Genomic DNA, 24,343 nt, shown 5'->3' on the forward strand with positions numbered 1-24,343 from the left:
GGCACTCCAAGCCAGAACTTCTTTGCAAGCGGGGCACCCCTTAGAACTGTGTGTCCGGGGTGGGGGTCGGGACCCTTTAAGCGCAGCCCTCGGCTAGCCTGAGACAGTATCTCCATGCTCTAAGTCCTCCTTTTATGCCCTGCCGGCACTGCTTCCGGCCATCATTAAGCCCTGTTCAGAGTCCACTCAATGTGGACTTACTAGTTCGAACTAGCAAAACGCTAGTTCGAACTAGTTTTTAGTTCTAGATGCGTTAGTTCGAACTAGCTTAGTTCGAATTAACTAATTCGAACTAAGTTAGTTCGAACTAGCGCTGTAGTGTAGACGTACCCTGAGGTACAAGTGTATAATATTGCTAGCTTATGTCACTAAAGCTAAGTGCCTTTTAGCATTTCCATCCCAAACCATGGACCCAATATAATATAATTGGATTTTTTTTCCTGTTTCATTACTATTTTCTTTTCTTTTTAATGATGCCATGAAAACAAAGATAAAGTGGTAAAGGAAATTAAAATTTTAAAAAACCCTAAGTTAAAATATTATGGTTCAAGCCAGGTCCATGCTGTAAAAAAACACCCCAAAACAAGCAAAATAAAGAAAATAAACCCCAGGTAAGTGAAATTCCAGCCTTAATGAACTCCAATATGAGCCCCTGAGATTCATCCGACCCTGTGCAGCATGGCTCAGCTATAGGCCTTGTTAGACTGGAAGCCCAGGCAATAGGAGGGTAGACAGCAAAAGCATGGCTGGAATTTCTTTTGCAGCGCTGTAAATTACAGATATAGCTGAGGTGAAAACCAGATTTGGAAGATGGAGAAATTCCCATTTTAGCCCATTTGCTGGCAAGTTGGTCCTATAGCACAATCCCCACCATCTATTCTGTTCCAAAACTCAGTATTTGTTGTGCCGTTTCTGTTATTCTCATAACTGAACTACCTTTATCATAACTTTTAAACACAATGAGTAGCACCTTAGGCTATGTCTACATGGCAGCATTATTTCAGAATAACTGATGTCATTCCAAAATAACAAAGAGCATGTCTACACAGCAAGCCGTTATTTCAAAATAATGGCGAGCTGGAGGACTTCTTACTCTGACTCCTGTAACCCTCATTTCATGAGGAGTAAGGAAAGTCGAAGGAATGGTGTTCTTCCTTTGACTTCCTGCTGTGTAGACAGCGCCAAAAGCTGAATTAAGCTACTTCAATTTCAGAAACACAATTGACATAGCTGAAGTTGCGTCGCTTAACTTGACTTTTGCCCTGCTGTGTAGATGTGCACTTAGAGACCAATAGAAATACACATATAGTATCATGAGCTTTCGTAGTCAAAACCCACTTCTTCAGATGAGATGACACCTTCCACCAGCCTGCTCAATTCAGCTGAGGGCTTGGTACTTTTCCTTCAAGGATTTGCTGAGTATAAACACAGTTCTGTTGGAAAATACATTGGACAGGGCAGGGGGAACTTGAGGAATCTGCAGTCTCCATGCTCAGTCAGTCCTGAACACTCTGCCCTGTCTCTCTGAAAGATGATCCATGACTTCATACTGCCTTCACTTTAGGATGAGCATGTCTCTCCACATGATGGCCAAGTGTAAGGAGAGCAAATAAAACCCAAATCAAGTTAAAAAACATGAAACCTGGACCCAGACTCTCTGGGATGTTTTAGTGGGTGACTCACATCTTTCCATTTGATCCTTTCCTTTCCTCTCCTCTCCACGAATTCTCAGTAATCCTGCCAGTGTCGTGAGGTCTCCTCATGTTTCGTACACAGCCACCCCTCCCGCCCCCACACACACACACATACACTTGAGCCCTTGCATTACAGCCAGCATCCTTCCAGCCAACGAGAACTGAAAGGTCCATTCAGAGCCCATTATGATAGATCCTTAATTCCAGAGGCCACTAGTGACAGAGGCAAGAAATTCCTCCATGGAACTGAATAATGGACACATTGGCTCTGCAGCCAATGAGAGACCTGATAAGAAATCTCTCACATAGCAGCGCTCTACTGGGTCAGTCAATTTGCTTTCTTTCTCCTGTGTTCTGCATCTCACATCTAACAAAGTTTCTTGTTTATAGTCCCAGCCACATCATTCTGTGTGATCTATCTGCTTCTTATTCAGTCTCCTCCCAGTTTTATGGGACAACTGGATAAACCACCAATGAACTAGTTTCCCATCAGCTCTCCCTTTTTTCTTTCAGGGCCCAATTGGTTTGGACGGGAAACCAGTAAGTAAAACTTTTCCTTCATGGCTTCTCTCTCCCTGTTCCTTGATCTAAAACTTCCCCTGTCCTTTAAGCCCAGCTGCTAATAGGTTAATTTGGATAGAATTATTTTGCAAAGTGTGTGCATGCCCTTAGGCATATGAAAAGTTATGGGCAGGAGAAGACCATCACCAAATTCATCTGGGTACGCTTCAGAGCATCAGTAAATCATAGAAGGTGCCCTTCCGCTACTGATGTTGATCAATTACCTTATTGGTTCACCTATGAACTAGCACTTATCCCTGAAGCCACCCTTTAAACCTGAGCAACTGACTTCCCACCTCCAGCAGTGACAGTTAGAGACAAATGGAATGAGTTTCCTAAGCTTCAGATATCTCACTGCAGCAGACTGCCCTTAATTGAACAGTATAGTTTATTCCTCCCCCACATGGCGACAGGTCAGCCAGCACAGCAAATATTCTGAAGGCCCTGGGGGTGCTCAAACCCCTTTTGTGGTGAGCTTTGTTGTAAACAGACAAATATAAATAATGCCCTGCCCCTTTAAAGGGCACACACAGATACTATAGAGTTTCTGCCAGCCAGAGTAAAGAAACAAGGCATGAGTTGTTTCAGGCAAATCCAAAAGAAAAATCTAAATTATAGCTCACTGCAACCAAGTTACAGAAAGGAAGAGAAGTCAAATTTCTCCACCCAGAGCTCCTCTTAGCACAAGACCTCATACTAAGGATCCTATATTTCACTGCCAGAAACATCCCTCAGCAGCTCATAGAACTCTAGTCGGGGGATTAATCAGTCAGAGCACTGCTACCCTTCACACCCCTGCACTGAGGACAGACAGCTGTGCTCTTTCCTCTAGTCAGAGGGAGAGCAGTAACCCCGTCCCACCAAGCTTGAGGAAAAGGTCTAAATACCTCACCACATGTCTATGTCAGTCACCAGCAAAGCTTTATTTTCTGTGCTTTACACCTGAATAACCAGGAAGGAGGATCCACTTGCTGTGAGGCTACTGGATACATCCTTATGTCTTCATAGGTACCAAGAACAGGCAAAATGAAAGGATCAGCCATAGCAAGGGGATGTGTGAATGAAGGGCTTAGACCTGATTCTATAGTGACAACACACACTCTTTTTTCCTTTTCAGGGCCATCCAGGACAGAAGGGGGAGATGGTAAAAACTACATGTGTATCTCCAGGGAGCAGTGGGTTGGTTTGAGGCTGTGTTGGTTCTCAGGGGCATTAGCTGAAGTTTGACTCAAACGAAATGAGCTACTCTGTGCATACTAACCACTCAAATTCCTACTAACATTCTAACTTCCTAGCTAATATAGTAAAACCATGATAGCAGAAGCTAGGAGGCTTATCTATAAGTTTTATGACAATGAGTAGCTGTCTAACAAGTCACTATAGCATCTCAGTAGTTATGCATAGGGATGTCATTTTAATTCTTACGCTCTATGTTCAGTTACTAATTATATTCTTTAAAAATACTTGGGGAAATGAAATGTTTCATGGTTGGACTCCTCTCAGAAGTGAATGTTTATGGAAAGTTTTTCATAATCACCCATTTAGCTGATTTGGAGTTTTCTGAAGAACAAAAACCATATTTGTCACCAGTTGGGATGATTTTTCAGAGGCCTTATTTTATTCTTGAATTCTTGGTAAATCCAAAATGACTTAATTGTAATGCTACCATCTTGGCATGTGCTTTATGGAGTCCTAAATGAGGTCTTATGCCTTTGAGTTATCTGAAGAATTTTGGTTGTGAAATCACAATGATAAAGACTTATAAAGCTAATGTACAGAGCATGTGTAGCTGAGGGTACATCTAGACTGCAGAGTTTTTCCAAGGAACACATCTGCTCTTCTGAATTTTTTTTCCAGAACAGCAGACACATTTTTTCGGCATCTCTGTAAACCTCGTTTTATGAGGAAGAAGGGATGTCCTGAAAAAGGGTTTTTTCCTGACATTTGGTCCAGTGTAGATGGGCCAAATGTTGGAATAGCCTCTTCTGAAAAAAGAAGTGGAAAAAGATACACAAATTGTGATTCACAATTTGCGTATCTTTTTCTGGAAGAACTTTGTAGACTAGACACAGCCTGAGCTAGTTTCCTTCATTTCATCAGAATTTTAACTTTTGAATTTTTTTGGCCAGCTCTAATTTTCAGAGTTTTCACATGGGTCAGAGAGTTCATTATTCACAAGGTTATTCAAATGAGTAATTTAGAAAGCCAGCAATTAGTAATTTCCCTACAGCCAGCATCCTTGCCAGGCAGGTATTTGGACATACTTTGGGTGACTTCGCTTTGACTGTTTCACTGTTTTTGCTCTTATGAAAAATCCATTTGAATATAAGTTGGTTCAGAGCTGGGGCTCTACCAGCTCTGGATTTTTAGCTCCAGGTGTTCCTGCTTCAGTCCCCAGACAGAAGTCATATAGCTACATAATTTTTCACTCTCCTGTAGGTATCCCCCCTCAGTAAAGCTATAGAACTTGTGCATCTTTGTTTCTGTAGTGTATGAAACACTAGAAAGGCAACTGAGATCTACCATAGGAATTTTTGGCTAAAGACTTTTAAAAACCACATTTTCACCAGAGTACATGCCATGTGCTATTTAATATTCCTGTCATTGAATATACAAGCATAAATGTAACTCACAACACTGTATTTTTTAAAGGGTGTTGCTGGTCCCAAGGGACAACCGGTAAGTGCTGTACTTCATACACTCTCTTGTAAATCTACCTTCTTTTGGCACTTTCCCCCTAATATGCACAGTTCTCTTTAATTCATTTTTAATTGTTTTTCTTTCTTAGGGACCTCCAGGACAAAAAGGAGAGAAGGTAATTTGGATGGGAGTTGGGTTTATAATGACATTTAAAGGGCAGGGAAATGAATGAGTGCTTCCTTTTAGTACTCCATATTCTTCAGCTATGGCTTTCAGAGCAAATTAGGTCAGTTGACAAAAACTGACAATATTTTTCTAGTTGTGGGTTCATCCTGTGGACATCTGAAAATTAAGCTGTGCTCATCAACTCCTGTCATGACCTATGCTAAAGATTATGGACTGAAAACTCATCTGGAAATGTTGTTATTAATATCGCCTGCTCTTCTATAGCTAGAGAGTCCACAGTATAAACATTTCTTCACTAAATTATGCTGCTATGACTCAGAATATAGATAGGAAGCCAATGTGACCCTAATGTTAATAACAGAAAACTGTGATTCCAAAACTTAGAAGCCAGAAGCATGTCTCCTAAATCCATATGTACAGTCTAAATAAGAGGTCTGATTTTCAAAAGCACCGAGTGAGGCTGGTTCAAATTTTTGAAAATCACCATTTATTTAGGTGCCTAAATATGAAGTTAGGACCCTGGTTTTTTGGGGGTTTTTTTTTTTTTTTTTTTTAATAATTTCCAAACTGTGAAGACCCAGCAGTTACACTGAAAATTGGATGGGCTAAATGTTGAAAACCCCTATAAAATGGTAGTTTGGGCACATTTCAAAATGGGGGAGGGTGGAGAGAGAGAGAAAAAACCTTCTGTTGTGAGATTGTTCTGAAAGAAACTCTCTCTTGCTTTCTGTGCATCTCTGACTAAAAGAAAAATGACATTGGGGAGGAAAGGGATATCAGATAATTTGCAGGATGCTCAGTGGGCCTAAATGGGCATAGCTGATCCACTGAGGTTAGCGTGGCCATGTCAATATTTACCTGCTGCAGCTCTGACCCTATATGCCTATTTTAGTTCACTACATTCACAATTTAAACTATTTTCTTTTTACTCTCCTCCTTTCACAGGGCCAGTGTGGTGATTACCCACACAGGGTAAGCAGTATTTGTTATTAACTGCAGCATGACTTCCTGCACATTAATCCTAATCTGTTTGGGTGGCTTTTATATGGGAATGTAAGAGCTTTCGTTAGTGAGGTCCTTGCGTGTGTCCCATAAGAGCTCTTTTTCTGACCGACATGTTTTCTTGGAAGGTATTATATAGAATTTTTCAGCTGGGATTTACAACTTTATTTCATTTCCTTTAAATTAGGACAGACCTCTAGATATACACCCTTATCGTCCCCTCACAAAGAACTGCCCAGCATCATGCTGTCAGGAAGTGGGGTTTGCCTCAAAGGGAAAAGGCTATAGGCTACACCCCAAAATTTTGTGGATCCCTGGGGATCTGTAGGAATACAGAGACATTTAGAGGCTTTGTGCCTCCATACCATCTCTGTACCCTTCTTAGTTCCCTCGCTGGCTGTATGACTAGGAATTCTGGAGGCCCTTGGGGGAAAGAACAATGAAGCTAGGGCCTCTGTTATCTTTTTCACCCAATTTGTTTAAGGCCAGGTCCAGGGACAATGTGCGTCTCCCATCCTGATTCTGCATTGTCCTGGCCACTTCTCCCTTCCCAGTCCCTGTGCTCTCTATCTTCTCTTCCAGCATGTGGAACGCCTTTCTCTAAAGCCCAAAGGAAGGGAGGGAACTGCAGAGTTGGCTGAGCTAAAGCTGGGCAAAACTTGCATGGGTGGCCCCCTCCACATACAGATCCAAAGGGCACAATCTAGCCCATACAGGGTTGCAGAAAAATAGGCTTCATGAGCAAACCAGTAAAAGATGGTGGGTAATACCGGCAATGTGCCTTGAAAGCCTATGTATTTATAGTTAGAACACTTAAACTCCATGTATTCACTGAGGGACGGGAAGTTTTTTGAGGGAGGAGGGGTAAAAATTCTTCACCCAGCAAATAATGCCTATGGTCTACATTTACAGTATCCAGTTCTGTCACAGTTCCCAATGAATTCCCTGTAATCTTGTAGATGCCACCTGGCTTTTTGCACACCACTGTCTGGAAGAGGGAAGGGACACTTTTATTTATTTGAATAATAATTTCATTAAGCCCAGGAAATAGCCCCACTTGTTTCCCCATCCTGCCCTGTCCGGCATGTACCCCTGTCAAGAGAGAAGGGAGTATATCATGGTGTTTAGAGGATTATAGGGATAGAATTTAACCAGGCATAAACAAAACTAAAAACAACTGTGGCTCTGAAAAGCCATTGGAAATGCACTGGAAGGACATCATATGAGAGGATTGAAACTTGTAACCACTGTACACAGGGAGACAGGCTTAAAAGCTTTCTATTTATTTTTTGAAAAGTCTCTGGACAATTAAATCGGGCTCTGGCCTCAGGCCCAGAGAGAAGTAGGGATGAGGTGGTCCAAGACTCTGGTATGAAGGCTGCATGTACATAGCAGACCTGTCAGTGGCATCTGGATGCTGGGGGGAGAAGGATGGTCGTGTGTTCCGGCCCCGATACAATAATAGAAGGTCAGCTGTGTTTATTTAGATAAGCTGTCTCACTAGATTGTTATGTTAGAAAAAAAAAAAAGCTAACAACAGCGTTCACTTAAGCAGTGTCCTGGGTTCCATTACAGCCCTTGGCTCCAGACTGCCCACATCGTTCAAGGTGAAAAGCAGGGGCTGGGACCCAACAAAATTAGGAAATGCAGAAATTGATTACCTCACTTAATACCTGTCTGAGGTCACAAGTTGTCTCAGTTTATAGTTATTGCTGGATGTTGGTCCACATTTCAGTACTACCACCACCCAATCAATAGCTGGCAGACTTCATTTAAAAAAGGTTCAGGCCTGTAACACAGGAGGTGCTGCAGGTTAGGGTTATGGTGTACAGTGTGAATCTCTGCCTTGCTTGGCTCTAACTAAGTCTAGAAGAGCACCATATCCAGTCTTTAAGAAAGCGGTGTGGAGGTATTTAAGCTGCAATCAGAGCTTCCAATGTGACAACTTCCCAAAGCCCAGTTTCCTGTGCTGAATATATCTGTGAGCCAGAAAGATCTAGGGGAAAGGGAATAGTAAATATGCACTAGCCTATGCACGGATATCCTTCTTTTCCTCATTATAAGAAAAAAAAGGAGGGAACATTAAGAAAAGTCCCTTTTTAAATAGTGTTGTGCACTTTTTTAGTTAACTTACAATTTGTCTTTCTTGGGAGACCTGGTTCATACAAGCAGCAGTGATTATCCTCAGATGCCATGGGTAAGACAATGAATTTCAAATATGATAAAAACAGGGAAAGATTTTTTTTAAGAGAGGAAATTTAAGGTCAGGGATCCTTCTTTGCTTTGGCCCTCTTAAAAGCATCAGTCTATTGTGTAACCCATGAGCAAACAGGACATATGTTCCAATGGGTAAAGAGATCACACTAGCAGGTTATATGGTTTACTGCTTAAGGACAGACTGGGTTGTCAGAGCATGGTACAAAATCACAATGGCAAGTGGAGGGTTGGAAATGGAAGCTGGTCTGAGAAGAGTCAAGCTGGTAAAGTTCTTTCTTCTCCTGATGATGTGGAATATCTAACTGATCGAGTTCTGTGTCACTGTATCTTCACTATCCCCTAGGAATACCTAAGTACAACACTTGCAGCCCTGCGCTCTAATCAGATTCTTACACTGAAGGTTTGTGGGTAATGGTTTAACAAGACCCAGTTCTGATGCAAAAGGAACCAGGATGTAAATCCAATATTGCATGCTGCATGTTGCAAAGAACTTGCCATTGGAACATTGGGAATGCAATTCTGGGGACAGGAGAAGGAGGCTTGAAATGCATTTTTCACACACTTTTCATATTCTTACTCTCTGTGTACTTGAATTCACAGCCAGGTCCCTGCCCACACATACTCAGTTTTGAAGAAGAGAAACTAAATAAGCTGCTGATGTTCAATGCCATTTTTCTCCCCACCCATTTTGAATAGCCCCTCCCACTCCCTTCCTACATGCCAGTACATTGCAGCCATACTCCCTCCAGAGAGTCAGATTACACAAATTACTGCATGGTTCCTCCCACAGATCCCCTCTTGGTGGCTCCCAGATCATTCACCTGAGTTACCACAAGTAGAAGCTAAATGCACTCTTTGCCCAAGCAGAAGATAACAGTTTTCCCAGCTCCCAGAATGCCCCACTGAACCACCAGGCTGGCCTCTTATATTACTTTGCTTTCTAATCTTCTCTTGCTAATTTCCAATAGGAAATAACCATTCATCAAACCAATGGCTGAAGATAATTCTAGAATATCTCTGTATTTTCCAGTCTCAGAGGGAAATACAAATATCTCTGTATTTTTCAGTCTCAGAGTTACAGACTATGTTAGTCTGTAACTAAAAAAACATTAAAAACTACAGGACCATTCATTGGGGGAGGGCGGGTGTTTCTGTATTTTCCAGCCATTTAGATATTGCATTGGCCATATTCCGTACAACGTACGCATGGCACTAAACACCCTAATTAATACCATGAGAGTTCTGGTCAAAATCCTCCTGCCCTACCCCAGGCCTTCCTTTCTCTATTCCTCACCCCACTCTTCACAAAAGTTTGCTTTTTGGCAGAGGAGAACCTGTTCCTGTCAAAGGTGGCCTGGTTGAGTTTCAAATGCCATTTTGCATTTCTTGATAGCTTATGAGTTCCTGTGTTAGATTAGAGAACAAGATAACCTTAAAAATTATGTGAAATCTTAAGGCAGTCAACACAGACAGCCACTTAGAGATTGACTGGACTTCAGAGCCTTGACAACATGGCTGCTTCCTCCCTCCCAGATGCCACGTATACTGATAGCATGGGTGCTGCAAGTCTTCAAATGCTCTGTTGACCATATAGCGTGACCTAAAAAGATGAAATGATCATGTTTATTTCTTCTGAGGTTCAGTGCAGACTGCACCCTAATGTGGTCTGTGAATCTGCTTTTAATTGTGGCGCTCTGCGTCAGAGTTTCTCTCCACTGGTTTACCTCAAATATGCATTTACTGTTTATATAAGGGCTGTAAGGCTGCAATATTGTGATGACATTTCATTTTGCAACAAGACTGGGTCTGAGCTTTCAGTAAAACACAAACACCCGTGTTTGGGGGAGCAGAACGTGCTGCTTAAATGCACATCATCACTGTCATGGGAGACCTGCAGGCAACACCTCTCAGCCTCAGCTACACCACTAACACAAGGTAAACCCACGGAGAGGAGTGCTGAGTGTGCACACGGAGGACTCTTTTCTCCCTTCACTCACTCTGCTGTAAATCAACAGTGCCTTCAGTGGAGTTAGGAAAACTGAGTTAGTGTGAAACTGAGGTAAACAGGAAAGTTAATTAGGCCTAATACGAATATTCCTAGAGTTTGAATTGGTGCTGTCAACACCAGTGTTCTGTGGTTTTAAGCAGCCTCTTGAGTGCACAGGAACATGTTGGGAAGTGGAAATTAGATCCAGCAGAAAGATGAACAGAAGACTCTGAGCTTTAGTATGTGGTTTTGATTTGTGAGGGTCAGCTTTGTGATGTTGAGAGGATTGCTGTCCAAAATGGGTCACAAGCCATGGTTACTTTTAAACCAGAAAACGCTAAGCACACACTCAGCATATTGTGAGGCAGAAGTTTATCTTCTGGGCTAGGTCTACACTGCAAAGAAAAGTTGGAAAAAGATACGCAAATTGCAAACTGCAATTTGCGTTTCTTTTTCCACTTTTTTTCCAAAAGAGACTTTTCTGAAATTTGGCCGGTATATACGGGGCCAAATTTCAGAAAATCCTCCTATTTTGGCACATCCCTTATTCCTCAACAATGAGGAATATAGGGATGGTGAAAGAATGCATCTGCTTTTTTGGAAACTGTTCCAAAAAAGCAGACGCGTTCCTTGGACACAGCATTGCTTTTCCGGGATGCCTCCGGTATCCCAGAAAAGTTCTGCAGTGTAGACATAGCCCTGGTGATCAGCAGACATCTAAGTTCTTTCTGGAATTGGGTCATGGTGATAGTGAGCATCTCAGGAAAGCAAAAAAAATTAAGAGTCTTGAACAAGTGAGGCAGCCCCTGGTAGAACTCTGCTTACCTTTGCAATCTGGTCCAGTTCTCTCACTGCTGTCCCTGGCAGGAAATGGGAGGTTAATGAATATATGATGAACTTTGCTTCTGCTTGGGAGGAACTTCTTCACTGTTGTGCACTGACCCTTCCAACTAGTTAAATGGTGGAATCCCACAATACCTTGAAGGAGCAGATCTAACAAAGAGGAAAAATGGCAGAATCATTAGGAAGTTTAAAGAGACATGGGGAACAATCTTGGAGTAAGAGAAAAAAGGGGATAACTGTAAGCTGTATCCTCTTTGTAATTTGTAGAGAACTGATAGCAGAATAATTTACTCACAAGATGACTGCCAGAGAAAAAAATATTTCTTTAATGAGGGGCACAGAAATAGGGAGCTGCCATTGTCAGAGAGCTCAGGTGACAAAAGGAGCTTTAAAACCAGAGAGCAAACTTCTATCTTAATAACTGAGAGAAACAACTGAGAGAACAGCAGTGTCCCCAGGAAACTCTGGGAATTGGGCAGAAGAATATTTATTTTTGTTTCAATAAAGATGATCTGAAGAGCGCAGTATAAGCTGGCATAAATCCCTTGGTAAGTTTTCTTTCTGGGCACAGGCTGAAAGCAAGAAAGAACTGATAGATTGGGTGGCTGTGAAAAACCAAGGGGGAGCAAAATTTGTACCCCTTGCCAGAAAAACCTGTGCCTCCATTCTTTCCTGTGGTTAGAGTACAATACAGCAGAGCTCAGAGGTTTGCCAGGCAGTACCCGTTGACAAGTATCCCGCCATGTGCCATTCCTAACTATTTCTCAGCTGTGGTTTATTCTCATTACCATCTTTCTTTTTCCCTATCTTTTCATTTTCTTTATTGGCTGCTCTCTGACTCTTGATGCCCTACTGACTCCTTTGCCTTGTGACCTTTGCCCTGTGACCTTTGGGTTCGGTCTTCTTCTTCAGCTGTTGCCTCTCCTCAATTCAGTGCGGCTGGCTCCACCCCCGGTCATAAAGAGACGCACTTTCCAGGTAGACACTTTTTTTTCTCCTTGCCTGCTTTAAGCCAACTCTGAATTGTAAGATTAATCTGCTTCTTTCCTTCATTTGAGAAGGGGTTTCAAAAACACTCTGGTGGAACCAGGGGTCTCTCTTTAGAGTGGAGCATATATTTTGTGAGAAAATCTGTCTAAACAGAAACAGAGCAAATCCGGATATTTTAAATAAAAAAAATGGAATATGAAACATAATTCCTGAAGGATAATGTGGTTTAAAAAAAGGCATGGATAAGCCTGACATCTACCTTAAACCAGATCTACACTGGCAGAGAAAATTGATATGAATTGCATATAGCTGGAGTCAACATACCTTGCATTGATTTTCTGGGGCAGCCCCATAGCAGGAGGTCAACAAGAGAAACTCTCCTGTTGACTTCCCTTAACAGTGACAGCAAGAAATACCGTGGTTTACATGGGCACCCTCAGCTTTCGATTTAGTGGGTCTCTTTATTAGACCCTCTAAATCAAACCCGGAAGATCGATCACCAGAGCATCGATCCTCCAGTCAGTGGAGACATGGCCTTAAGAAGCAAGTTTCTGCATGCACAACAACATCAGTAACTGATCAGAGGGTTTTTTTTAATTTTAGTAAGTACTGTAAAATTGGTGCTAGATGCCATGCTTACTAGGCAAATCCTTGTCTTAAAATATATTTATCTACCTCACATTACCAGCTGATTTTTGTCATTCCCTTGTTTAGTCACTTCAAACAGTTTTCATTGTGTATGAGATGTAGAAAGCAGGATCACTCAAGAGATGTGTAATCCCTATAGAGCTTTTCACCTGTAGGCTACTGATCCATGCCCAGGACAGTTTACTGCTTACCTAAAGTTATCTTTACCCAGGTGAAATGAACTGATGATCCCAGTCCATTTTTTACTGGACAGGTGTTTACATCATACAAACCACTAAAGCTGGCATTGGCTGCCCCCTAGTTGGTAGTCTCAAGAGAGAAAAAAAGGACTGCACAGATAGAAAGATTTTTAAAGCCAACATTTATTTCCAGGGCCAGGTAGGGAAGCTTGCACTGCTACTCTCCATTCTATACCTGTTCTGTGAGCATCATTCTCCAGGACTGTAAATCTCATAAGCATTTAAAAAAATCATGTGAATTTGAAGTACAGTAAAACTCCATTAGTCCGGCATCCAATGCTCCAGGACTCCTGATGGTCCGGCACCATCAGGAACCCGGAAGTGCTGGGGCAGCCGGACAGGCTTCCCCCATTCAGCTGCTGCTGAAACTGACCAGCAGCTGAATTGGGGAAGCCGGGAGCAGAGCAGCTAGGGTGCTGCCAGGTTGGTCTCATAGCGCTGTCCCTCGGGGCTATGGGACCAACCCGGCAGCACCCCAGCTGCTTTGCCCCAGGCGTCGGGATTCAGCCGGCAGCACTCCAGCTGCTCTGCCCCAGGCGTCCCCAAGAGCAGCTGGGGTGCTTCCAGGTTGGTCCCGCAGCCCCGAGGGGCAGTGCTACGGGACCAACCGGGCAGTACCCTAGCTGCTCTGTCCCAGGTGTCCCCAAGATTAGCTGGAGTGCTGCTGGGTTGGTGCTGTAGCGCTGCCCCTCGGCGCTGCGGGACCAACCCGGCAGCACCCCAGCTGCTCTATTGTAGGCTTCCCCGATTCAGCTGCTGCTGAAACTGACCAGCAGCGGCTGAATCAGGGACGCCTGGGGCACAGCCAGACTATCATAAGGGGGGCTATGAGGGGTCTGGGGTGGCATCCCCTCCCACCCCACTCCAGACCCCTCATAGCCCCCCCTTCTGATAGTCCGGCATATCTGATAATCTGGAACCCCCTGGGTCCTAAAGGTGCCGGATTATCGGAAGTTTACTGTATATGATTCATTTAGCAAGTGTGGTGTGACATTCACTCCTCAAGCAGCAGAAAATATAAGCCCACCCTGACAAATCCTGCTTCCCCACAGCAGAACAGTAAGTCCTATGAACCCTTGGAGCCAAATGTTTGGAATGCTAGAAAGAGCTGAAGCTGTAAAACAAATCTGACCGTTAGTAGTTGAAAATAAAAATGCTACTGCTTTACACTATGCCAACAAGAGTGCTATAACAGAGAACTTGTTGGAGGGAACAGTGAGTTAGCCATGAGCTTTGTTAGAGGGAGAATAGAACATTTAATCCACAAGAAATATCTAGGCAACTAATTGGTGTTTAACAAAACTGAAAAATAGCACCAATTAATGGCTAAAAATATTAAATGACATCTGATAAGTATGATATCTGATCTCCAACTTACCCCATCTACCGAGTTACATTCCAGTTAAATCCTATAATTATGTAGTAACTAAGCTTTATATGTCTAGGAGTCTAGCTATATGAAGCTCATGCTTACACAAAGTATACTCAGTCCACTGCAAAAAAGCAAGGACACCACAGTGACAGCGTATGGTTTTTGCAGGTCTTCTACCAAAAAAGGTTGCCTGGGTCTTGCTGAATGCTTGCCAACTGCCAGTGTGAATTTCCATCATGGCAACTGGGTTTAATGTATATACACACATTAGCACCATCAGTGCTCCTGTCATTCCAAGAAGTGGATAGTCACATCCAACAGAGTGCCCATTCCAGTTATTGATAGTCCGAGTAGTGGGAGACAGAGCAGGCAAATGGGATTCTACTTTGCTTTAGTAAAACATAGGGTTAGCAACGGAAAGAACCAACGAGAGCTTAAGCACAAAGAGGTGAACTTTATCAACTTACTATGCAACTAATAGTTTATTTTCATATTCATAAGGTTTTAAAATGTGTTTTTCTAGTTATGCCAAATCCAAAGGCTTTATAACGCAGCAGTTTAATGTATTCCCTGTCTGCCTGGCATAACTTCAGCTCCTTTTGGGATCAACAGTGAAATTAAATGAAGTCTCTTCCTTGTTTGTTTGTTTTTTATAGAATCATAGAACACTAGAACTGGAAGGGACCTCGAGAGGTCATCAAGTCCAGTCCCCTGCCCTCATGGCAGGACCAAACACCATTTAGATCATACTGATAGGTGACTGTCTAACCTGCTCTTAAATGTCTCCAGTGATGGAGATTCCACCACCTTTCTAGGCAATTTATTATAGAATCATAGATTTGTGTTTCTCACTGTTTGGATCGGTGAGTAGGCTGTGGCCAGAAAATGAGTGTCAGGGCTAGTAGTGTAAATCAGGAATGAGAGGCATTAGCAAGGAGGTCTTGGGGAAATTTGTAGTTGCCTGACTCTATCAAGGCTATTTACCTTGCGTTCTTATTTAAACCATTCACCCAAAAATGTAAAAGCTAAAATATATGTAAAGGTAGATGGCTGATAGTTCTTGAATGATATTGGCTATATAGAACACACACTCAGCTCAAGGAGTCTAATGTGTCTATATGGAAGGACCCCTGGATGTGCTAGAAACAGCATACAGAAAGCAGGGACAAGAAAGCTCTTTTTTTCCTATGCTGTAGTGGGCAGGATGAACAACTAGCTATTTTGATTGGATTGGGAAGGGTTTTCCAGAGAGGAGGTTGGGTCACTTATGGGTTTGGCTCGCAGGTGGAAAAGTCTGCCTTTACATTTAGCTGGTCACAAAATTGCTGAACATTTCAGCTCATTCTTTCTATTTATCATTGTAAATTACATGGGATTTTTTTTTCCAAATCAAAGGAACCACCAATCCCTTTAAAAGTGCTGATAGAAATGTAGCCGTGTTAGTCTGGGGTAGTTGAAGCAAAATGCAGGACAATGTAGCACTTTAAAGACTAACAAGATGGTTTATTAGATGATGAGCTTTCGTGGGCCAGACCCACTTCCTCAGATCAAATAGTGGAAGAAAGTAGTCACAACCATATATACCAAAGGATACAATTAAAAAAAATGAACAAATATGAAAAGGACAAATCACATTGCAGAACAGAAGGGGGATGCGGGGGGGTGGGAAGGGGGAGGAAGGAAGGTAAGTGTCTTTAAAAGTGCTCTTAGGCAAGTCTCAATCTGTGCTGAGTCCCATCACGGCATTGCCCCACTGAGTCAAGGTGTGAAGTCTCTGCCTCTCTGGGGGTATGTCTACACTACCCCCCAGTTCGAACTAGGGGGGGTAATATAGTCATACGGAGTTGCAAATGAAGCCCGGGATTTGAATTTCCTGGGCTTCATTTGCATAAAGCCGGCCGGCGCCATTTTTAAATGCCGGCTAGTTTGGACTGCGTGCCGCGCGGCTACACGTGGCATGGACTAGCTAGTTCGGATTAGGCTTCCTAATCCGAACTAGCTGTACGCCTCATGGAACTACTGTACGCCTCAGGGTCTAGCAGCAAGTTCCCTCCCTTGCCAATCTTGCCTTACAGACATCAGTGCTAAGCAACCCTAATCCAACTCCCCTCCCACAAAATAGCCAGTCCTCCCACACTCTCTAATGCCAAACACCTTTCTCCTTCCCAACTATAAAACACTCTAGAACCCTGCAGAGAAGCAAGTGGCCCAGTCACAAACCTTTGCATAGTCCAGTAACAAACATAGGTCACATCTCCACTTGCTATGTGAGCTCGATCTTCTGGTGTTTAATTTAGCTGGTCTAGTAAGGACCCGCTAAATCGAATGGTGAGGGTGCTCACAGTCGTTGCTGATGCTCCTTGATTTGTGAGGAGTAGGGAGGAAGCCAACAGGACCTTTTGTTCCCATCTACCTCCTGCTGTGAAGACAGTGACAAGCTCTGCTTACAATATTTTGTAGCTGAAGTTGCATACCGTAAGCCAGCCTTCTGGGTCTAGTATAGACCTGGCCATAGCAAACTAAGCCTCTTCCTCCTAATGCCAACAGTTCCTACAGCTTCCAGTGATGTGTCCCCAATCCAGCAACCTCCCAGCTGCAAACTAGAGCTAAGTGGAAAACAGAATTTCCAGTCCACAGGAAACTTTGACGTTTTGAATTTTGTCTGTTCCACATAGGAATAAAACCCCACAATTGTGAAATTTCTTGTGGCACAAAAAAGCTGTACAGTTTTGATTAGGAACCACTGAAATGTTTTGTTTTGATAATGGAGAAGGTAAAAATGTTCCATTTCAATTTTCTCATTTTGATTCATATAATTTCAACTTTTGTTTTATATACAATATTATAGATTATATATAAATAATAATATACTGCACCATATTTAATATAAAATAAACATGAACATTATCAAAATGAAGTTGAAACTTTTTTTGACATTATTAAAGCAAAATGAAATTCAGAACAATTTGTTTCACCTTTTTCCCTTAAAAATTATGGTGGAAAAAATTATGTTAATTCTGAGTAAATTATGGAAAATTGCAGTGGAATACTGTTTTGTTGAAATTTTTTTTGACCTTGTCTGCTGCTAATGTGACAGGTGCCCTCCAATGGCAGTGCCACCAGCTACCAAACTCTCCTTCCTTTAGGTTAAATTCCTATCCATTACTGTGTTAGTGTCTCCATTATTATAAAACTGCCCAACTGCCCTCCTCTGCTAGAGTTGTCAACTCTCTGAGTTTTGCCAGGAGTCTCCCAGAATTTGGCTCCTGAAACCAAACTAAGAAATCAGCTGCTAAAAGTTCAATAGCACAGGAGTGTTAAGGCAGGCTCCCTGCCTGTGCTGATCCTCTACTGCTCTCAGAAATGGCCAGAAAGTCCTTGCTTGTGGCTTCCGGTGGGGACAGGGAGCCTCTGTGTGCTGCCTTCACCTGCAGATACCACCCACACAACTCCCATTAGCTAGAAATTGTGGTCATTGGGAGCTGTGAAGGTGGTGCCTGCAGGCAGGAGCAGCATATGGAGTCCCCTGCCCCCCACGCCACATTGCACCACTGACTGAACACTGCCTGAGGTAAACACTGCCAGCTGGAATTTGCACCCCTCATACCCTCCAGGACCCTACTCCCACCCCAGCCCTGAGCTCTTTCCTGGTTCCTACAGTCTGAACCTCCTTCCACATCCCAGCTCTCTGTTCCAACCCTGACCCTCACACATATCCAAACTCCCTTGCAGAGCCTTACCTCTCACCCCCTCCTGCATCCCTGCCCCAGCTCTGAACCCCCTCCCATACCCAACTTCCTCCCAGAGCCCGCACCCCAAGGCCCCTGCCCTAGGCTCAGCACAGAGCTCCCTCCCATACTGAAAACCCATCAGGTCCTGCCCAGAACCTGCTCCCCTTTCTACACCCCAACCCCTTGCTCCATCCTTGTGTAATTGAGTGAGGATTGGGGACAGTGAGCAATGGAGGGAGGGGCTATAGAGAGCAGGGGCAAGGCCTCAGAGAAGGGGCAGGCCAGGAATGGGACCAGGTGTTTGGGTTTGTCTCGTTAGATAGTGGCCATCCTTTCCTCTGCTGGTCAGTGTTGTTCCTTACTAGTTCTAGGGGAAGTCATTATGCAAATTCAGTAAATAGTTGTGGCCATTCCTTGGGCACCCTGGACAAACCTGTTTTTATTTAATGCTTGTTCTAATCTTAGAAACCTAAGAGTTCTGAAGGCAGAAAGAGACACCACATAAATGACTTACAAGAATACATACCTATAGCATAGATGTAGTGTTGGCACTTCATGCATGGGATATGCATTCCATGCCTTTTACACACGTGGATACATGACTTCCTGTGAGTGGAACTTCAATGCATCCAACAACATCATCTGCACTGGACAACTTCAGCAGAGACAATGCTCTTTTTGCCCATGATGTAGTCTGAATCCGAAGCCCATACAATTTTGAATAAATGACTACATTTTATTTTAGGCCTTCCAAGGAGATCTCAAAGAGGAGTTTTTTTAACTTAAATCCTGCCACTGGTATTAGAGCTTTGTGAGACTGTATCTAAGGCAAGGGAGTGATAAAAAGAGAAAGCAGAGTGCTAAACAGCTTAACTTGAGTGTCAAGGTGCCCTAGGGATTTATTGTATTAGCCATTTATAGATCAGCAGTCTTAAAGGGGATCCTTTAAAATCATTACCCTCCTCACCACCTGCCAGCTATGATTCTTGATTCTCCACCCTATAACAACAGAGGCAACAGGCATGTATGAATGCTTTAGATTGTTGGGGAATCCAAGGGTATGTCTAGACTACATGGCTCTGTCGATGAAGCCTCGTAGATTAGGTTTCTAGACATAGGAAAATGAAGTGGCGATTTAAATAATTGCTGATTCATTTGCATAAAAATGGCTGCCACGCTGAATTATGCCTCGTAGAATGAGGTTTACCGGGGTGGTCAACAAGGGCTTTCCTTGTCGACCACGGAGCGTCCAGACTATCACGCTGTGCCGCCAAACAGCTGCAGAGCGCAGCAGCCATTTTGATGTAAATGAAGGGGCGATTATTTAAATCACTGCTTCATTTTCCTATGTCTTGTAAACTAATCTACATGGCTCCATTGACGGAGCCATGTAGTTTAGACATACCCCAAGAGACTGGCTGTTGAGGGGGCGTGTGATGGGCTTAGTTCAGCTAAGCACCCAAACATTTCTTTTTGTGCACATTATCCAAATCAACTGGATTTTAAGTTTCACGGGAATAGGCTCCCTCATGAGAATCCTAAATCTTCCTGTTTCTATCTGGCTTCAAATTATCATGAGAATAGTGTTTTTGTCGGTATCTCAGCATTTCTGCTTATGATTCCCGCTGCAGTTAGAAAAAGCAGACTCGTGCCAAAATTAAGGGTTAAGAGTTAAAGTGAGGAAAAAATTAGACTGAGGACTTGTGGTTCTGCCAGCAAGTGACAGAGGGACCCTGGCTTGATTTCTCTGCCTGTAAAATGGGAACGAGAGTATTGCCTGATTTCAGGAGGCACGGTAAGGTTTCAGTAACCGCTGACTGTGCAGTGCTCACAGCTTCTCACGTGGAAAATTAATCACACTTTTTTAAGTGTAGAAAAACAGTTTACTTTGCATTTGGGTTGCTCCTGGGACTATTTTAGTATCTGATCCAGTTTTCACATCTCCTTTAAGTAAGCTCTGACAATGAGCTTTAAAATGTACTTGCAAACTACAAAGAAATGGCTTCCCCCCAGAAAGACCACCAGACCAGGACCTTTGCCTGAGTTTTGGAAACCTTTGCTGCCACTAACTGTAACTTGCTTGGCTTGTCTCTTTTTCATTTGCTCTGGCTGAGCTGCCATACATCACACACCCTGGATGCTGGGCTGTGATTTCTCACTGCCTGATGGTAACCCTTATTTTAATGAACCTCAGGGTGAACAAGGACAGGCGGGGATCCAAGGGCCACCAGGGCCACCTGGTCCACCAGGGCCAACTGGACCATCTGGACCAGCAGGAAATCCAGGACAACCTGGCCCAATTGGGCCACCTGTAAGTTTAACAGAAATCAAACACCCAGCATTTATCCTTCCTGTCCCCTGACGCCATGCAATTTCCTTTGCTTTTTATAGTCTCCTCTGAGCCTAGTGTACTGATCACACGCAATTTCCCAGGGCATGGAGGGAGGAAAGCTGGTACATGGCTGAAGGAAAGAGTTCCCAAGCAGGGAGGGAGGAGTTATTCTCCCAAGCTATGCTATCTGTACACATGTGTGAGAGGGTGACACCAGTGCCATTTCCTTCTCTCCAACAGATGCCATGGGGAGGAAGTAACACTTTGGCTGTAATTAGCCTGCTCTCAGCAGAAATGGGACTAAAAAAAGCCCCTGAAATCTCTTTGATGTTCTGCTCTAGTTCTATTCCCAAGCCGAGATCAAGCAGCCGAGGAAGGTGAAAATACTGTCACTGATGTTCCTTTCCCTCTCACAACAGGGCACAGCAGGGGAGCCTGGAAAGGCAGGCAAGGATGGAAAGGTAGGTACGGTTGAGTTGCCTCGCTCCTCTTGCTTGTGCATGCAGCCTCCGTTGCATGAATGCAGTCAGCTCCCTACTGCCTGGGGATGTGGAGATGCCTGCAGGGCTGAACCAAGCATTCAGCAAAGTAGGCAGCTGCACTTAATGTCTCCATGGCTGTTTCATTCACCCAGGGTCACTTCAGCTGGCTGTGCTCTCTGAGTGCATCTGAACTCCTGGCACAGGGACAGAGTAGAGGAATCTTGGCATATTCTCCATGGTAAATGTGATCAGAAGCACTTCACATGCTGGGGCACCTGGCATTGGCCACTGCCAAAAGACAGGATGTTGGGCTAAATGGCCTTTTGGTCTAACCCAGTGTGGCCAGTCTTATGTTTTAATGTACATTGAAGTCTTCTGTGACTGTCCAGAAAACAATGTATACAGCCTGGCTAGTGACAGTGTGAGCTTTCCCCAAACTGACCCACTAACTAATAAGCCGCAAACCTCACCTGGACTCTCGTGGGGGTCAGTGTTCCCTGTAAGATGTACATTTGTGTGGCCACACAGGAGACATTCAAATACTGCCCATCTGATTAGCAGAGCACCCACACCTAGGTTTTTTGTTTCTACTGGGATACACATTCACTCATGCCTCAGTGCACATTAAAATGTATTCTGAGCATGAATGGAAAAAAATCTGCATTTGGATGGAAAAGATTAGAGGGAACATTACTGGGGGTGACAGGTGATTTAATCTGCACAGGCTTACAGTCCTTGGCGCCTCTGCCTAAGAAAGGACCAGTTACAAGGTTTTACAACTGCAGACATCTATCCACTAGGAACCAAGTGAAACCAACAAGTCATTTCATATTGGCCACAAACAGCTATCCATTAGGCATGGTCTTTGGTCTTTGCCAAGCTAAAATGGATTGGAACCAGGCCTGTTGATGGTTGGAGGGGGGGGGGGGGGAAGGGAGCAATTGCCCCAAGGCCTGATGATTCAAAAGGGCCACCAGAGCACCTCTGCAGCACACTCTAGGTGCTGTGAGGATTTTCTGCGGGGTGGGGTGATCCAGGCAGCTTTGAGGACTGGCTTCCACAACCCTCTAGGCAACCTTCCTGGCTTCCCCAACCTTCTGCCCAAGGCTTTGCCCCTTCCTGGAGCATGGGGCTGGGCCCCACCCAGTGGCCCACTGAGGCTGTCGGACCCGCTGATTGAAACTAATAAACTAAATAAAAATCACCAGGACAAGAACAGCAGATTTAGAGCTTGCGTATGCTGATGTTTATCTCTTGGTTAGTTGCTGTTTGCATGTATCTGAATGAAGGAAGCCTCTATACTCAACGAAGATGTACAGGCTACCATCTGCTATTTCCCTAGTAGCACACAAAACACACACTCAATTCCCATGTCTAACAACAAGGAGCATGGCATGCCGGGTATGCCAGACACCTGGTTATTAGGGAAATAATGATACTTTCATCCTCGTATTTTTATATCAGCTGTTTCAAATCAAGGAAGGAGAACTCTCCATGTGAATGTTATCTGCAGACAGGAGACTCAAGACTTTCACCCTGAAGTAGCCATTTGACTTCTCATAAGCAGGCAAACATCCTAATGCTACGTCTACACTGGCAGCTTCTTGTGCAAGAACTCTTTTGCGGAAGAGTTCTTCTGCAAGAACTCTTCCAGAAGAGAGCATCTACACTGACATGTGCTTTTGTGCAAGAGATGTGCTTTTGTGCAAGAGCACCCATGCCAGTGTAGATGCTCTCTTGCGCAAGAAAGCTCTGATGGCCATTTTAACCATAGGGCTTTTCTTGCACAAGAAATTCATGTTGCCTGTCTACGCTGGCCTCTTCTGGAAGAGCTCTTGCACAAGAGGGCTCATTCCTCGTGGGGAGAGGAATATCTCTTCCAGAAGAAGCCCTGTTTTACAATGCTATACTGTAAATTTACTTCTGGAAGAACACTCGTGGGCTACGTCTAGACTGGCCACATAAGACGGAATAGGCATGCAAAGCAGGCAAGTCAGAATAGGGAAATCCGCGGGGGATTTAAATATCCCCCTCAGGATTTAAATAAACATGGCCACCGCTTTTTTTCCGGCTTGGGGAAAAGCCGGAAAAGAGCGTCTAGACTGGCGCGATCCTCCGGAATAAAGTAGGAATAAGAGATCCTCCAGAAAAGGGCTTTATTCCGGAGGATCGCGCCAGTCTAGACGCTCTTTTCCGGCTTTTCCCCAAGCTGGAAAAAAAGCGGCAGCCATGTTTATTTAAATCCCGCGGGGGATATTTAAATCCCCCGCGGATTTCCCTATTCTGACTTGCCTGCTTTGCATGCCTATTCCGTCTTATGTGGCCAGTCTAGACGTAGCTGTGCAGTGTAGACAGCCGGCAAGTTTTTGCAGAAGAGCACCTGTTCTTCTGCAAGAAGCTGCCAGTGTAGACGTAGCCCCTGAAAATGCAGGTTGTAGAACGTATTTGGGATATCTGTTCCATCTTTCTTATTGGAACTGTTTACATCACAAAGGCATCTGCAACATGGATATTTTAGATATTCATATTTATATGGTATATGTAAATCCAAAAATGTGCAGATTGCATGGCTATTTCTAATTTAGCACAACTGCTGACATCCTTCCTTTCTGAAAGTCTTATTAACATATTCCTATGACTAAGAAAGTCAAAGAAAACCATGTTCAGTAAAAGTCGGGCTTTCTGCCCTTGAAGAGTACTTTCAGATGTGTACGTGCCACACAGGTAGCTTTCCTTTTTAAAGAAGAAAAGTTCACCTCTGTTTGAAATCTGATAGTAGCACATTCTTCCATGAGAAAATGATCTTTCTGTTATTCCACAGTGTATTTTAAAACACAGGTAGTTCATAAAAACCCTATCCATTCCTTAACTCCTTTGAGATCACCTGGTTGGGTAAGGAAGTGACTCCCCATTTCCTGAATTCTACCAGTTTCCAGTTTTGATGGTGTTGTTTCTCCATTGTGTACACAGACAGTGACTGTCTTTAGACAGTCTAAAAAAAATAAACCAGATCCTATTTTGGAACCATAACAAGTTGGGCAAAGTAGCTTGGTTTTCATTACTGAGATGAAACTTAGTGGCTGAATTGGGGAAGTGTAGAATTTATCTACTCCCCAATGAGAATAATTTTTGCACTGATATTCTAGAGTGATGAACTCTTTAAAATTGAAGTAAGCCGTGACTGATGTCCCAGTATGAAAAAAAAAATTACTCCCACACAATTTTCCCTCTTATCTTTTCCATCCATAATATTTTAATGTGCACCAAGGCGCATGCAAATGTGCACCATCATAAGAAACAGAAAACCTAGCTGTGAGTACTCTGTTAATCAGCTGGGCGGCATTTGAATTTCTCCTGAGTGGCCACACAAGCACACACCTTAATGGGAACACTGCTCTCACCCTAGTTCTCTAGATATT

The 24,343-nt window shown here is 43.5% G+C and overlaps 1 protein-coding gene across 1 annotated transcript in view; it reads left to right on the forward strand.

The window, feature by feature from the left end:
* The window catches only part of COL13A1 (collagen type XIII alpha 1 chain), a 122,259-nt gene that overhangs the window by 21,919 nt on the left and 75,997 nt on the right, over nucleotides 1–24,343 (forward strand). Inside the window, exons 6-13 of the mRNA XM_075934944.1 lie at nucleotides 2,208–2,234; nucleotides 3,373–3,399; nucleotides 4,908–4,934; nucleotides 5,044–5,070; nucleotides 6,027–6,053; nucleotides 12,043–12,108; nucleotides 20,305–20,421; nucleotides 20,862–20,903. Of these exons, the coding sequence (XP_075791059.1) occupies nucleotides 2,208–2,234; nucleotides 3,373–3,399; nucleotides 4,908–4,934; nucleotides 5,044–5,070; nucleotides 6,027–6,053; nucleotides 12,043–12,108; nucleotides 20,305–20,421; nucleotides 20,862–20,903 (360 nt within the window). The remainder of the gene's footprint in view (nucleotides 1–2,207; nucleotides 2,235–3,372; nucleotides 3,400–4,907; nucleotides 4,935–5,043; nucleotides 5,071–6,026; nucleotides 6,054–12,042; nucleotides 12,109–20,304; nucleotides 20,422–20,861; nucleotides 20,904–24,343) is intronic.

This window comes from Pelodiscus sinensis, chromosome 8, assembly GCF_049634645.1.
Source record: "Pelodiscus sinensis isolate JC-2024 chromosome 8, ASM4963464v1, whole genome shotgun sequence".
NCBI classification, from domain to species: domain Eukaryota; kingdom Metazoa; phylum Chordata; order Testudines; family Trionychidae; genus Pelodiscus; species Pelodiscus sinensis.